At 34.1% G+C, this 16112-nt stretch overlaps 1 protein-coding gene across 1 annotated transcript; it reads right to left on the bottom strand.

The window, feature by feature from the left end:
• Nucleotides 1–408: 408 nt before the first annotated feature.
• LOC114255830 (zinc finger (C2H2 type) family protein) lies at nt 409–2122 on the bottom strand. Its single transcript, XM_028195380.2, has one exon. It carries the CDS (start codon nt 1834–1836, stop codon nt 727–729), a length of 1110 nt encoding a protein of 369 aa, XP_028051181.2. The 5' UTR covers nt 1837–2122; the 3' UTR covers nt 409–726.
• Nucleotides 2123–16112: the final 13990 nt, after the last annotated feature.

Below are 16112 nucleotides of genomic sequence, written 5' to 3'. Positions count from 1 at the left end.
CAACTCTCATTTTGTAAAGGTAAATATTTAGTTGAAGAAAAACACATTATTGTCTGTCACATGAATTTAACTGCAGACAAATACTTTTGACCTAATTACGGTTAGAATCACTAACGTTCCACTATTATGATTTGTCCTATCACAAACGAGAGAGGTTTTGATTCTCTATACGAGTGAGATTGGGTGGCACTAGCAACGATACCGTCATTCAATTTATATTTGTATAAATTGTGATCGATTTGTTGTAACCGTCGCTTAACGATTCTTCTTTTTCACACCTTTAAAATTGTATTCAAATCATAAATTTTAAAAAAATATATATATAGAAAAATAGAATAAAAAATTAATTTATATTTTATGCATATTTCTTCCATGTTTTTTTTTTATTCATTTAAATTCTTACTCAAATTTATGATCTAAATATAAATATTGCTTTTAAGATTAAAGAGTTATACATCATATTTAAAATCTTAGAAAAGAAAAAATACCTAGATTTACACAATCTCTTTAGCATTTAATATTAACCCAAGCCCAAACTGGTTAACATAACTTAAGCTTGCTTTAAACACAAATAGAGAAAGGACAACCTTAAACATAGAACAAGTCATCCTAGCTATACTCACAGGACACTTTTTGGCCCAATCAACGGTGGAGAGTGAACTTGTAGCCACACCAACACAACACCACAACCCCATGGAACACACGCCACCCGATCACAATTCACAATCAAACGGTGTACACGATCGCAAAGCAAGGAAGCACAGCCCTCGGATTAAAAACCAACAGCTCATCTTCTTCGTCCAACCTCAGATGGTCCCCCAACCCCCTACCGACAACCGAATCAAACCCGGGATCTTCCTTATCCACGAACTCCGGATCGCACCCGACTCGACCCGCAATGACCCGGCAGACGAGCATCGCGCGCTTCACGTGCATGAACTTGAACTCCTCCTCGATCTCATCAGGGATCGCCACGTGTGCCCTCCAACTGGTCGATAGCGTGGAAATTCCATCCATCTTGGGTGAGAAGCCAGACTTAACAATCCCACATACACTGCAGTACTGGTGATTACAGATGTTGGAATTACCATTTTGCCCCAAGTCACACAAGAAAGTTGCACAGTGAAACCTCAAGAGCTCATTCCCATCGGCGATACACCGCTCGTCACGCCTCCAAACGGCGCCGTTTCGCGAGGCTTTTAGTTTCACGCTCTCCCTGTACTCTTCGAACCGGGCCAGTATTTTGGAGCTGATGTGGATCTTAAGGATCCGATGGATACTCGGATTCTTCGCGTTCTGGGGCCAACCCGTTTTGAATATGATCCGAACAATGTTCTTACCCGAATCGCCATCGAAGAGCTCCGAAATGGCGTGCTTGATAGCTTGGTGTTGTTCGAGAAGGTTGGGTTTCTGGAAAATCTCACCGCAAGCGGGGCATGGGTAGATATCGTTTCGGAGGGGGAAGAATTGTTGGCCCAATGATATGTCGGATTCTGGGCGATTGCGTGGAGGGTCAGAAAGGAGAGGTTCGGGTTGTGCAAGGGAGAGGAGGATGGAAGAGTGTTGGGAGGACCTGGCGGGGGTGGTGGGCGGGTTCGGGTGGGTTTGGGAGGTGGGTTTGTGGGTGAAGATCCGTTTGAGGAAGGACCAAGAGGAAGAGAGGGCTTTGGTGGTTTTGAGCTTGAGCTTGAGAGAGAGAGGAGAGGAGTTTCGTTTCTTTTTTAATGGGTGGTGGTGGTGGTGATGGGTGGTGGATGAGAAGATGAAGCAGCCGAGGTGAGTGAGGAGGAGGAAGAGGGAGATGAAGTTGGTGAAGAATGGTCGTAAGCTCGCCATTGTTATGGGAGCTCGAGGTCTGCTATTGCCATGAATGAGTTATTAGAGAGAGAGAGATGAGAGTGGGGTGAATGATGGAAGAGAAGAGAGAGAGAGAGAGAGAGGCAGATGAAAGGAAGAATCTAAAAGGAGGGTGTGGCCTGTAGGGTGGTGGGGACAATGGTAGAATAAAGCTAAGGGTAGGTGGAACGCAACTTCATAGCATCTCTCTCTCTCTCTCTCTCTCTCTCTCTCCTTCACACTCTCTGCATATATCGTTAATGAAAAAAAAGCTTTACGCAGAGCAGAGTCACCTACTGTTATTTATTTATTTTTTATTTTCATTTTCCCATTGTTTTCTCTCTTTTGGGATTATTATTATTATTATTATTATTTTATTTTTATTTTATTTTTACTTTCTCTGTTGCAAGATAGGTTGGTGATGTATTTTTGAAGAATCCACCACCTCTTTTTCACCATTGTGTTGTGGCCCATTTTAGCAACGGGTTAAAAGTCGGTTTTTTTAGATTTTGATTTTTTCAAGTTATATCATTTTTTTTTTATATTTTTTATAAGACCAAAAAAATAAAAATAAAAATTAATTTTTAACTCACTTCTCAAAACACTCTTATATAAGAGTCTTGCTTCTCTACTTGTTACTCTATTTTTTCACTTTTAAATGCAAAAGCTTATTTTGAGAAGTGATTTTTTTTTTTTTTTGAAAAAAACGTATAAAAAAGTAGAATTATAATGTAACTTAAATAAGTTAATAAATTTTTAAGCTGATTTTTTTAGCTTTCCCCAAAGAGGCCAAAATAAGGTAACTCACGTTAATAAGTGTACACTAATTCGTTTTTGTCACAATAACTTTTTGTAAAAATAATTTTCTCAACAAATCTTAGGACATAAACGGTTTGGATTATAAGGTGGATTCTATGGAATTTGCAGAGAGTGTTCTGCCTTATAGTCAGAGTACCATGCTTTAAGCTCATGGGAGCATTTCTCAAATCTATTTTGATAATTTAAACTAATTATATTGTAATGTTTGTAAGTAAATCATCCATAAAAATAAATAAAAAAAAGTTTTGAGGGCATTTGATAATCTTATATAGTATGAGCTCTAATTCTAAAGGCTTTAGGTTCAAATCTCATCTGCCTTTTTTTATTCTTTTTATCATTGTGCGGGTAATATATTCTCTATTTCTTAACGGTTGAAGTTTTTGAGACAATTAGAGTCAATTTGGCACCATTTGATTTTTCAATAGTTTTTTTTTTTTTTTTTAATGATTTTTAAAAGAAAAAAAAAATCACTTGCAGGTCCCTCTAGGCTAGATGGACTTAAAAAGTAATTTTTTTTAATACAAATTAAAATAAATACTAAATGTATTAAAATAATTTTTTTAATTGTTGCACAACAAAGCCTTAAGCCTACAGATCCAGGTAATTGGCACAACACAAGAACAATACCATGGTCATTTTGTTAAATTTGAGGCAGATCCACCTTGATTTCAAGTCTGCTCTGCTTCAAACATGGAATTTTGGGATCATACACTACACATGGGAAGCTTACATATATGCTGTCATTTTCTCTTCTCTGCTTCCAAGGGGTATCCAAAACCCTTCACTTCTGCTCATTTTAGGGTTTTCTTGTGTATTTTTGTTTCATTGAGCTCAAGAGGTAGTAACACAGTCTTTGTCCAACTCCAATCTTTAAAAACCTACCAAACTGAAATGATATTTCTTAAAACCAACTCTGCATATAATTGCTTGGGGAGGGATATCGATAGAGAACATGTGGGCTTGTCAGATGATGTACTATTTGTCCATTTCTCTGCACTTAAGAAGCATACCAAAACTTCGAGCCGATCTATTTTCTTAAACACAAACAAAATGTCATCTAATGGCAAAGACAAAGCCCCTTCCCTCCTGTGTTAATGTTAATGGAGAGGTTGTTTAAGAGAGAGTGATTGGTAGAAGATTGGGTTCTACCATTTTGTGTAAAGACATAGAATAACAGTAGGAGATCCGATAATTGGTGATTGATTAATGACAAGAACACGTAATATCCCTAAGGTGCTTAATAATTTTCTATGTTAATGACAAAATGATAGAAAATTCTATTATACACATCCCTCGAAAGAGTGCACCATATACACACTAGTTATGTCATTTTTTTTTTAATTATGACTAATTTTCTTTTTTAGTTATGACAATATTTTAGTTGTAACTTGCTATATTTTTTATTATACCTCATGTGGCATTTGGTTATGATTTTTTTTTTTTTGAAATTATAATTCAAAAAATATAAAGTTATATCATTTTCTTCTTTAGTTATTAGGTGTATATGATACACCTTTGAAGAATGTGTACCATAATCTCTCCCTAAAACAAATGCATGCTAAAAAAATCTCATGTATAGTTATTAAGTGAAACATACATATATTTGCGAAGAATAAGAAAAAGTTAATAAAAAATTTAGAAGTATATATATTTTATAAATACTTTCTTCTAAAAAAAAATCAAAGAAAATAAAAAATATTAAAATTGTCAATGCCAAAACATCCACAATCATAATGAAAGAAAAGAATGGAAGATAATAATAACAGCTATATCTTAGAATATATGATGGGAAAGAGTTAAAATTTAGGTAAATTACTGACTTCTCTTCTAAAGTTCGAAAATAATAGAGGGAGTTTTATAAGTTAACTATAATTACATTAGGTTCACTTTAAGTTTTAATTTATAAAATATTTAATTTTTTTTATTATAATTTGTTAGTTCTATGCATTGAAAAATGATATTGTTATTTATTTTAAATTAAAATATATACTTTACCATATTTATCTTTGTATTTTTACATGATTTGCATTAATTTTACTGTCTTTACCTTACTAAAAAAAAGATCGATGTAATTATGTTGAAACTTGATGATTTTCAAATTTGTATGGTACCAACTCGACCTCCATCAACTTGCAAGGGAATGCCCTTTTATACCATGCTTAAGTTAATAGACTATACTTACAGGGAGAGAAAGAGAGATATTTAAGATTTTATGTCTGGCTTATCTTGTGTCATTCCTTCTTTTGTCTTTTATAGATACTCTTGCTATGGCCTTTTAGAGGTGATAAACCTCACATCCACCGAGCCATAAACCATATGGTTGCTCTACAAAATCCGGGCCTTAACTAACTGTATATATATTGAAATTATATATATATATATATATATATGGATAAATTATTAATAGGTCTTAATAGTTGAACTTAATTCCCAGCAAGTCTTATTGAAAATAAACCTCGGTAAATTGTCTCTAAAAATAATTTTTGTGACAATTTTTTATATATGTCACTAAAAATTGACAATTAGTGACTTTTTTTGACATGGATTTTATAAATTGTCATTAAAACTTACAATTAGTGATTTTTTTATGGTAAATTTTTCACATAGGACCTATTAACAATAAATCTATTTATTAAGATTTATTCGTAAGTACCCCTATATATATATATATATATATTTAAATTTCTAGAGAGATTAAGGTAATTTATCCTCATTTTTGTTATATTTTTGAAAAGCATCAAGATAAGGCATACGACTATAAAAATAAGTGAAATAGTAGACATTCACAATTTTAGATGCATAAATTTATTAATAATGATGTGACAAAAGATTTAGATAGTACATGACTAAATGTGTAACAAATTAAAAATTGACACTTACCGTGTCACAGCATTATGAGTAAAATTATATTTTTTTTTTTCAGTTCCGATTCGTAGCTCGAAATTAGCGTGGCGCGAATGGGCTGACATCAAAACGACATCGTTTTGATGCTTCTCTTTTTTTTTTTCCTTTTTTTCCTTTTTTTTTTGTGCAGATTTTTCTAATGAAGAAGAAAAAGAAAAGGAAGAAGAAGAAAAAAAAAATGTGAAGAAAACAACATCATCATCATCTTCATCATCTTCAACATCATCATCATCTTCATCAACAAACAAAAAAAAATTCCTCTGCAGATCCGAATCAACATTATCATCATCAATAAATTATTTTTTTTTCAGATCCGGATCTACTTAGAAAAAAAAAAAGTTTGAAAGAGGAGATCGGGCCATCGATCGTCGCCACAATCACTGTCGATCGCCTCTTCTCTTCTCTCCTCTCTTTTTTTTTTTTCTCTCTCTCTCTCTCTCTCTCTCTCTCTCCTCTCCTTTTTCCTCTCTGTTCGAAAGAATGAAAAGGAAAGAATGAAAATGAAAGAAAGAAAGAAGGAAAAAAAAAACTGCCTAAAACGGCGTCGTTTTGGGCAGTTTGGGCCATTCGAGCCGGACGAAATTCGAGCTACGAGTCATTTCTCTTTTTTTTTTTAATAATTTCAAATATTTTCTTAGTAAATATATGTAATAACCCCGACCTCTGATTAACGTTAATCCATGATTATGTGTGCCTAATTAGTAATTAAGGAGAAATACTAAATTAGAATGCATGTGTGTGTGTTGCATTGTTGTATTTATATCTGTTAGGCGTAGAAAGATCTGTTCACGTTTTAGTTTCGGTTTGCGAATTGGAAGTCTTATCGGCGTTCGAATCAGGAATTGACTTGATTTATGTGATAATTAGAATTTATAGAATTTTATGGTAAGTTTAATTAAAATTCGGTTCAGAGCGATTAAATTTGATTAAAATAGTGCCATTTGTTTACTTTTGATCAATTACCACTTAATATGCCATTTTGACTCCACTAGCTTATGTTTTCACTTCACTCCTCCATTTCTTTGATGCAAAACGTGAGGGAGAGGAAGAGTAGAGAGTGGTTGAGCTCAATTGAAGGTTTGACTAGGAGATTGAAGCTTTGGGTTAGGATCTCACTTGGAATCAACCTTAGGTAAGAATTTTAATCTTAAGCCTTGTATTTGAGACACCAAGTAAATGAACTCAAGAGGGTTAGGTAGTCAATTAAGCCAAGATTGGGGAATTGAAGCTCAATACATCCATTCATGTGTAATTCATGGCATTCGAAGTTGTTTTTCCAAGAAATTCTTGCATGCATGCACATTTCTTGCAAATTGAGGATGATTTCAAAGGTTTCTTTCATGCATGTGTTAACCTCATTTACATTTTGGTCATTCATCATGTCTTCCATTAAATTACCAGGTTTGATTATGTTTTGAAAGGTCTGAATTCAAGGAAGTTCTTGCATGTTGCATTTAAGGCACGTTCATGAAGTTGGTGTTGGAATCTTTGCACAATTGGCATGTTTTGGGCCATGATCTTTTGAAATGATACTTTAAACATGTTGTTTTATGAGTTATTATGTGTTTCTTCAAGTTCTAGCCCAGAAAAAATGAGTTTTGGATGTTCAAAGGTTGAATTTGAGCATGGTGATCAAATCTAGAAATTCCAGAAATTTGATCCACGTTCGAGCGTGGAACTTTATGCTCGAGCGTGCACTCTGAGTACATGCGCTCCGCTCGAGCGGGGAAGTTTCCGCTCGAGCGTGAAATGCATATACCAAGAAGTTGGTATGTTTTACAGTCCGCTCGAGCGAGGGTTTGAGTCTCACGCTCGAGTGGAGGTCGAGTGTCCGTCGAGCGTGAAAATCTTGCATCCAGTACTTTGTCGAGATTTACAGTTCGCTCGAGTGGGGAAGTCCACGCTCGAGCGGGGCTTCATTGTCTGCATGTCCGCTCGAGCGGGGAAAGTCACGCTCGAGTGTGGACCTTATTTTCAGCAAATTTTGAGAAATATTTTCCATTACATTCTTGCATCCTCATTCCATCCTAGGCATTCTTAGGCCATGTTTAAGACTCCATAATGAGGATTAAAAGGATAGAAACACACTAAGAGCCTACGACGTAAGTTATGTACAATTAGAACGCGTGTTTCAAGTGTGTGTCTGTTATGTGTTATGTAGGTCACGTGCCGTATATCGTTTGATCAGTCTGCTCCGTTTATCTGTCTCAAGGCCAATTGTGAATAATAACTTTGTAAAGTTATGTTCAATTATAAGTATTTTCTGAGTGATGTAAAATGATTTGTTTTCTGAGGTAATATTTTCTATATGAATGAATGGTTGTCCAATGTTTCTGAAATGTATTCGTGACATTCTTAGTCTCAAATGATAACTGTTATCTGTTCTGTTACGTCCCTTTATGGGTCAACTGTATGTCTCATGAGCCAACTGTTATGGATCCTTACGTCCTATTTATGGGTCAACTGTACGTCTCATGAGCCAATTGTACCGTCTCCGTACACGTGAGTCAACTGTATGCCTTTATGGCCGTCCATTTTATGGGTCAACTATTCTGCTAGGGCTAATGAATGTATCACGTAAATTTAAGCATACCTCATGATTTCTGTATATGATCTGGACAAGTTATGAATCTGATATGAAACTGAATTGTGATTTCTAAATCTGTACTCTGTTATTGTTCACTGAGCTTTTGCTCACAGTTTATATTATATATGTAGGTGAGCCGGCGCGTGATCAAGGCCAGAGTTGACGGCCTTCACTTCTGTTTTTGTCAGCCAACCGTTGTGCCTCCCTATGAGGTTTTGATCGAAGTCTTGTTACATGGCTGTTTTTGGGCTTATGCTAGTTTCTGTCTGCTCTGTAAAGTCGAATCTTGGGAATTACATTTTGTAAATGTTTTGTAAATATTGCTGTCCTTCGACCGATATGCTTATGTATATGCAAGTTTTAAAATATTGCTGTCCTTCGGGTTCGTGGAATGAATAATTAAATAATAAAATGTGTGTTTCCTTATAAGGCTTGTCCCACATTGAAAACTTAAGAGAATTTATGTGTGTATATAAGTTCTATGTGGTAATACTTGGGTTGGGCCACAACGGGTACTCCAAGTTTGTAGAAGGAAGGAGTTATGGATAAAATGACCCTTGGCTTAAACCATCACATGCGCGCGCGCGCCATTGGCTGAGTTGTGCTGTGCACGATTGTGGGTCGGGTCGGGTCGGGTCGATTCTAATAGTAATTTTTTAGACAATTTTTTTTTGAATTTTTTCAAAAATTCTTGCTAGAAAAATTATTTTTCCTGTACAAAATTAAATTCAAATTTTGCGCCAAATTTGAATTTAATTTTCTATCGAAATGTTACCTCCTCTAGTCCGAATTTCCCAACCGTTTAAACTTTTTTAAACTACCCAGCAGTTCCAGAAAGTTTTATTTCTTCCCAGACAGATTCAAATCTATTTCCAACGGATTTGAATTTCTTACACCTATTCGATTTGAAATTGTATCTGTTCAATTCAAATTATACCTGTTTGGACAGATCTAATGGTCACCTATCTTCCTATAATTCTAGCATTTTGTTGATTCCGAAATCCTTTTTCTTGTTTTCCTTTTATGTTCTCTTTGCATTATTCTACATACTAGTTTTTTTAGGAAAAATTTAGAGAGTATAAAACACAGGTTTTGTTCGCCGTACAAATTGTTTAGAGTACTACTACAATCTGTGAAGATCATTGTATCTTGAGAGATAGACGCCATTTATCCGTAAGTACCGAAGTGAGGCGAATCTATCTTAAGGACAGAGTGTCACACACTCGACTTGATCGTTTTTATTATTATTCATTTCGGCAAATAAAATTTGTAAGTAATTTATTTTTGTTTGTTTGATTTGGTTTCACATTATTTATTTTACACAGAAGATTGTTCCAACAATCTTAAGACAGATTCGAATTATTCTGTTTATAAAGAATTTTTTCGTTTGTTCCTGTTCTTCTTCTTACAGAAATTATTTTCTGTGATTATACAAAATAATATTCTGGTTGGAAAATACAAATAGTAGTAATATACTGTTTATTTTCTTTGACAACTAGTAGTAATATACTGGTCATCATTAATAATTCAAAATATTTATTTGTGAAATTGGTCAGAAATTAATTTGGTTTTTAGAAATAATTTATGAGTGTTCATTAATTAAAATTTTGTTTTCAGTATTTTAAATTTTAAAGTGTTACAGAAATATTTTTCAGCATGGAATTAATTTGTTTAAATAAATATTTTTATTTTCAAATTAATTGGAAATAAAATTTACAATTCTTGTTTCTTTTATTTTTATAGAATTAAATTTTGTGCTTATGGTTTTAATTTTTTGTGTAGTATAAAATTCTAATTATAATTTTTTTTTTTATAATTTAGAATTCATGGCTACTGAAACTAATGCTCAAACAAGTACTAGTATGGTGACTGCCATTGTTTCAACCTCTTCTCTTGTTGTGACTGTGCCAGTCAATCATGGTGAAAAGGCAGAGAAGTTCTTAGGAACTGATTTTAAAAGATGACAGTAGAAAATGCCATTCTATCTTACTACTCTCAACCTGACACAATTTCTCCGCGAGGATGCTCCTACTCTAAAAGAGGATGAAACCGACCGACAAGTGGTTACTGCAGTCGATGCCTAGAAACATGCTGATTTCCTTTGTCGAAACTACATCTTGAATGGACTTGACAACACTTGACAACACATTATACAACGTCTACAGCCCTATCAAGACGACAAAGGAACTTTAGGAGTCTTTGGAGAAAAGTACAAAATAGAAGACGCTAGCTCAAAGAAATTTGTGGTTGTCAAATTCTTGAATTTTGTGATGGTTGATTCTAAGACTGTGATCACCCAAGTTCAAGATCTCCAACTCATTCTGCATGACATTCATGCAGAAGGCATGTCTCTCAGTGAATCATTCTAAGTTGCTGCCTTAATTGGAAAATTACCACAAGGCTAGAAGGAATTCAAGAACTACCTCAAACACAAGCGCAAAGAAATGACTTTGGAGGAATTAATTGTGTATTTGAGGATTGAGGAGGACAACTGCAATTTTGAGAAGCGAGCTGGTAAGCATCCAATGGAGTCAAAGGCAAATGTGGTGGAACATGCTCCAAAAGTAAAAAAACGGAAGTTTTCTAGAGAAAGTTCCTTACGAGGCTCTAAAGGAGGGAAAACTAAAAAGTACAAGTTTAATGGCAAGTGTTACATTTGTGACAAAGAAGGACATCGGGTCAAAGATTGTCGTAACAAACACAAAGGCAAAGGAAGATCAAGCAAGAAGTCTGCTCAAACCAATATGGCCAAGGTGGACAAAATTTCCAATGGTGTAGATGACATAAATCTTTCTGCAGTTGTTTCCGAGGCAAATCTTATCGGAAATCCTAAAGAATGGTGGGTGGACACTGGTGTTACTCGCCACATCTGTGCCGACAAAAAGATGTTCACTTCTTATTCTGTGGTGAACAACAGCGAACAACCTTTTATGGGCAACTCCTCGACTTCTAAAGTTGAAGGACAAAGAAAGATTATTTTCAAAATGACATCTGGAAAGGACCTTACTCTCAACAATGTGCTGCATGTACCGGATATTCGCAAGAATCTTGTTTCCAGATCTTTGTTGAGTAAAAATGGGTTTAGACTAATTTTTAAAAGTGACAAATTTCTACTTAGTAAAAACGAGATGTGTGTAGGAAAATGTTACATGTCTAATAGTCTTTTCAAACTCAATGTAATGACTGTTGTACTCTTAGTTATTAATAATAATACAGCTTCTTATTTACTTAAGTCTTCAAATTTGTGGCATGGTAAACTAAGACATGTTAATTATGGATCTTTGCATAGATTAATTAATATGGAATGTTCACCCAAATTTAAAATTGATTCAAATCATAAATGTGAAATTTGTGTTGACGCAAAATTATCTAAAACTCCTTTTCATACAATTAAAAGAAAGTGAAACCACTTAAATTAATTCATAGTGACATTTGTGATTTTAAATCCATTCAAACTAGAGATGGGGAAAAAATATTTTATCACTTTCATAGATGACTATATTAGATATAGGTATATTTATTTAATTTGAACCAATGATGAAGCTTTAAAAACTTTCATTCAATATAAGAATGAAGCCGAAAATCAACTTGGTAAGAAAAATTTAAAAACTAAGAAGTAATAGAGGTGGTGAATATGAATCACCTTTTGGTGAGTTTTGTAAAGAACATGGAATAATTCATCAAACCACCGCTCCTTACTTACCTCAGCAAAATGGAATTGCTGAAAAGAAAAATAGGACTTTAAAAGAAATGATGAATACCATATTAATAAGTTTTGGATTACCTCAAAACTTGTGGGGGGAAGTAATACTTTCTGGTAATTATATTCTTAATAAAATACCCCGAAAGAAAGTGAATCAAACACCTTATGAAATATGGCATGGGAGAGTACCATCTTACAAATACTTTAAAGTGTGGGGATGCTTGGCTAAAGTGGCTATTTCTAGTCCTAAAAAGACTAAGATAGGTCCTGAAACTATTGATTGCATTTTCATTGGTTATGCCAAAAATAGTAGTGCATATCGGTTTTTGATTCATAAGTCGGAACATTCCGAAATACATGTAAATACTATTATTGAATATCAGAATGCATTATTCTTTGAACATGTATTTCCTAATAAAACTGGACAAGAGATTAGTACTAATAAAAGATCTTATGATGCTATTACTAGTCATGATCAAGAGCAAGAGCAAGGGATAGATCAAAATAAGGAAGAGGAACTTGGGCGTAGTAAACGTGCTAGAATCTCAAAATCTTTTGGTCCAAATTTTCTAACATTTTTGTTAGAAAATGAGCCTTTAACTTTTAAAGAAGTTATGTCCAGTCCTGAGGCTCCTTTATGGAAAGAGGCTGTAAATAGCGAAGTTGAATCCATCTTGCAAAATCACACTTGAGAATTGGTGGATTTACCACCAAGTTTTAAATCTCTTGAATATAAGTGGATTTTCAAGAAGAAAATGAAAGTGGATGGATTAATTGACAAATATAAGGCAAGACTTGTGGTCAAAGGATTTAGACAAAAAGAAGGTCTTGATTACTTTGACACATACTCATCAATTACTAAAATAATATCCATTATAATGCTAATTACCATGACATCTTTGCATAATCTAGAAATTCATCAAATGGATGTTAACTCAACTTTCTTAAATAGTGAGTTAGGTGAAGAAATTTACATAGAACAACTAGAAGGATTTTCTGGTCCAGGAAAAGAAAAGAAAAGAAAGTATGTAAATTGGTTAAATCATTATATGGTTTAAAACAAGCGCCAAAGCAATGGTATGAGAAATTTGACAAGGCAATGATATCAAATGGATTTAAAATAAATGAATGTGACAAATGTGTTTATATTAAAAACACAAACAATGATTATGTTATAATAGTCCTATTTGGTAGGGCTTATTTCCAGCTTATTTAGGCCCTGTTTGGTAGAGCTGTGGGAAAGTACTTATAGCTTATGCCTCAACAGCTTATAGTTTATAACTTTTAGCTTAAGCTGATTTTCAGCTTATTCTTAAAGCATCTCCTGCCCTACTCAAAGAATAAGCTGATTTCTGACTTCCAAAAAGCTATAAGCTATAAGCTATAAGCTATAAGCTAAACTAAACACATCAAAATAGCTTAAATTAAGCTGAAAGCTTAAATAAGCTGTAATTAAGCTCTGCCAAACAGGCACTTAAGCTTTTAGCTTAATTTAAGCTATTTTGATATGTTTGGTTCAACTTAACAATACATCTTATAGCTTTTTGTAAGTCAAAAATCAACTTATTCTTTGGGTGGGGGAGGAGAAGCTTAATTTATAAGTAAAAAATCAACTTATGTTCACAGCTATAAGTTATAAGCTGTTAGGTTATAAGTTATAATCACTTTTCCACAGTTCTACCAAACGGGGCCAATATGTCTTTATGTGGATGATATGCTTATCATAGGTAGTAATAATGACATGATTAAAACTACCAAGAAAATGTTGAATAAAAATTTTGATATTAAAGACATGTGGATTGCTGATGTAATACTTGGTATGAAAATTATCAAAACATCAGAAGGTTATGGTTCGTCACAATCACATTATATTGAGAAAATACTTGACAAATTCAGCAAAGCTGATGATAATCTTGCTGGAACACCTCTGGATGTTAATGTGCTTCTTTCTAAGAATATACAAGAAAGTATTTCTCAATTAAAGTATGTCCAAATTATTGGAAACTTAATGTACTTGATGAACTGTATTCGTCCAGATAAAGCTGGGGAAGAAAAAGAATGGCTTCGCCACTTCCTTGAAGATATTCCAATGTGGCTAAAACTGGTGTCTGCTATATGCATACATTGTATAGTCAATTAGCAATAGGTAGAGCACAGAGTCATATGTATAACGGTAAGTCACGACACATTCATCATCGATATAACACCGTGAGACAACTACTCTCTAATGGAATTATTTCCATTGAACATATGAAGTTTAAAGACAAAATAGCGGATCTACTAACCAAAGGGTTAGCAAGAGAGTTAGTTGAGAATTCATTGAGGGGAATGAGACTGAAGCCTATTAAATAAGAGTTACCACAATGGCAACCCAACCTAGTTGACTGGAGATCCCAATATCTAGGTTCAAAGGGACAATCGAGTTGTGTATGACTCATAAAGATCACTGGAGAGTCAAACTTCTGCCCATTTCTATGATGAAATAGAGATGTCTGCAGCGTTTTAGGTTAAGTAAAATTTTTAATAATTCTTATATCTAGGAATACCTAGTGGAGTATGGCGGATATTCTTCATAAGAATCATTTATATGAGTGTGACTTAGGCCGATTCTATGAGATTTGTGAAGGGCTATAATTCTCTAGAGCACTCATGAAAGACCAGGTTGTTCAGGACCAAAATGAACACAATAGTGAGAACTAAACTGTGTCTGGTAATATACTGTGTTAGTTATATTGTCTTGATTTACATAGATAGTTGAACAGTTCAAAACATCATGTTCACTGGTTAGCTAGTAAATCTGACAGTGTCTTACAAGGGAAGGTTCAAAGCCAAAAGCTACTTATCCTTTGCAAAATATTTCTGATTTCTGTACTCTTTGTAATTAGATCATGTTGTTACATTTTCTCTCCGTCAAATTCCATTCATGTAGGGGATTGTTGGAATTATGGTTTTTATAGGCTTGTTTTGGGTCAATTTTGAGACCAAATTTGAGTAGGTTCCATATGTTTTTTGAGGTGTGTCCAAAGAGGTAATGTTTTTCTTGCCGTATGACAAGTCACACGGTAAAGACAGTTCGTCAAAACCATTTACGAATGAATAGGAAGTTGACGCCATTTTCAGGCTCGTGGAATGAACAATTAAAGAATAAAATGTGGCTTTCCTTATAAGGCTTGTCCCACATTGAAAACTTAAGAGAACTGATGTGTGTATATAAGTTCTAGGTGGCAACAATTGGGTTAAGCCCCAAGAGGCACCCCAAGTTTGTAGAAGGGAGGAGTTATGGACAAAGTAAACCTTGGCTCAAACCATCACACGCGTGCGGGGGCCGTCGCAGGCCGGCCGACTGAACCGTGCCGTGCGCGGTTGTGAGTCGGGTCGGTTCTAATATTAATTTTTTGGACAAAATTTATTTGAATGTTTCCAGAAATTCTTGCGAGAAATATTATTATTTTTGTACAAAATTTAAATTTAATTTTCTATCCAAATATTACCTCATCCAATCCGAATTTCCTAACCGTTTAAATAGTTTTAAACTGCCCAGCAGTTCTAGACAATTTTATTTCTTCCCAGATAGATTCAAATGTGTTTCAAATAGATTTGAATTTCTTATACCTGTTCAGTTCGAAATTGTATCTATTCAATTCAAATTATACCTATTCAAACAGATCTAATGGTCACCTATCTGTCTATAAATACTTGGCCATTTCTAGCATTTTGTTGATTCCGAAATCCTTTTTCTTGTTTTCCTTTTGTGCTCTCTTTGCATTATTCTACATTCTAGTTTTTTTAGGAAAAATTCAAAGAGTATAGAACACAGGTTTTTTTCGCTGTACAGATTGTTTGGAGTGCTACTACAATCTGTGAAGATCATTGTATATTGGGAGATAGACGCCATTTATCTGTAAGCACTGAAGCGGGGGGGAATTTGTCTTAAGGACAGAGCGTCACACACTCGACTTGATTGTTTTTATTATTATTCATATCGGTAAATAAAATCTGTAAGTAATTTATTTTTGTTTGTTTGATTTGGTTTCATATTATTTATTTATTTTTCTGATGAAGAAGAAGAAGAAGAAAAAAAAATGCAAAGAAAACAACATCATCATCATCTTCATTATCTTCAACATCATCATCATCTTCATCATCTCCAACATCTTCAACATCATCATCATCTTCATCTTCATCATCTTCAACATCATCATCATTTTCATCAACAAACAAAAAAAAATTCCTCTGCAGATCCGAATCAACATTATCATCATC

Source organism: Camellia sinensis, chromosome 3 (genome assembly GCF_055761805.1).
Source record: "Camellia sinensis isolate YWXY chromosome 3, ASM5576180v1, whole genome shotgun sequence".
Classification (NCBI taxonomy): domain Eukaryota; kingdom Viridiplantae; phylum Streptophyta; class Magnoliopsida; order Ericales; family Theaceae; genus Camellia; species Camellia sinensis.
The sequence above is the reverse complement of the archived record's forward strand: the minus strand, read 5'-3'. Positions and strand labels throughout refer to the sequence as shown.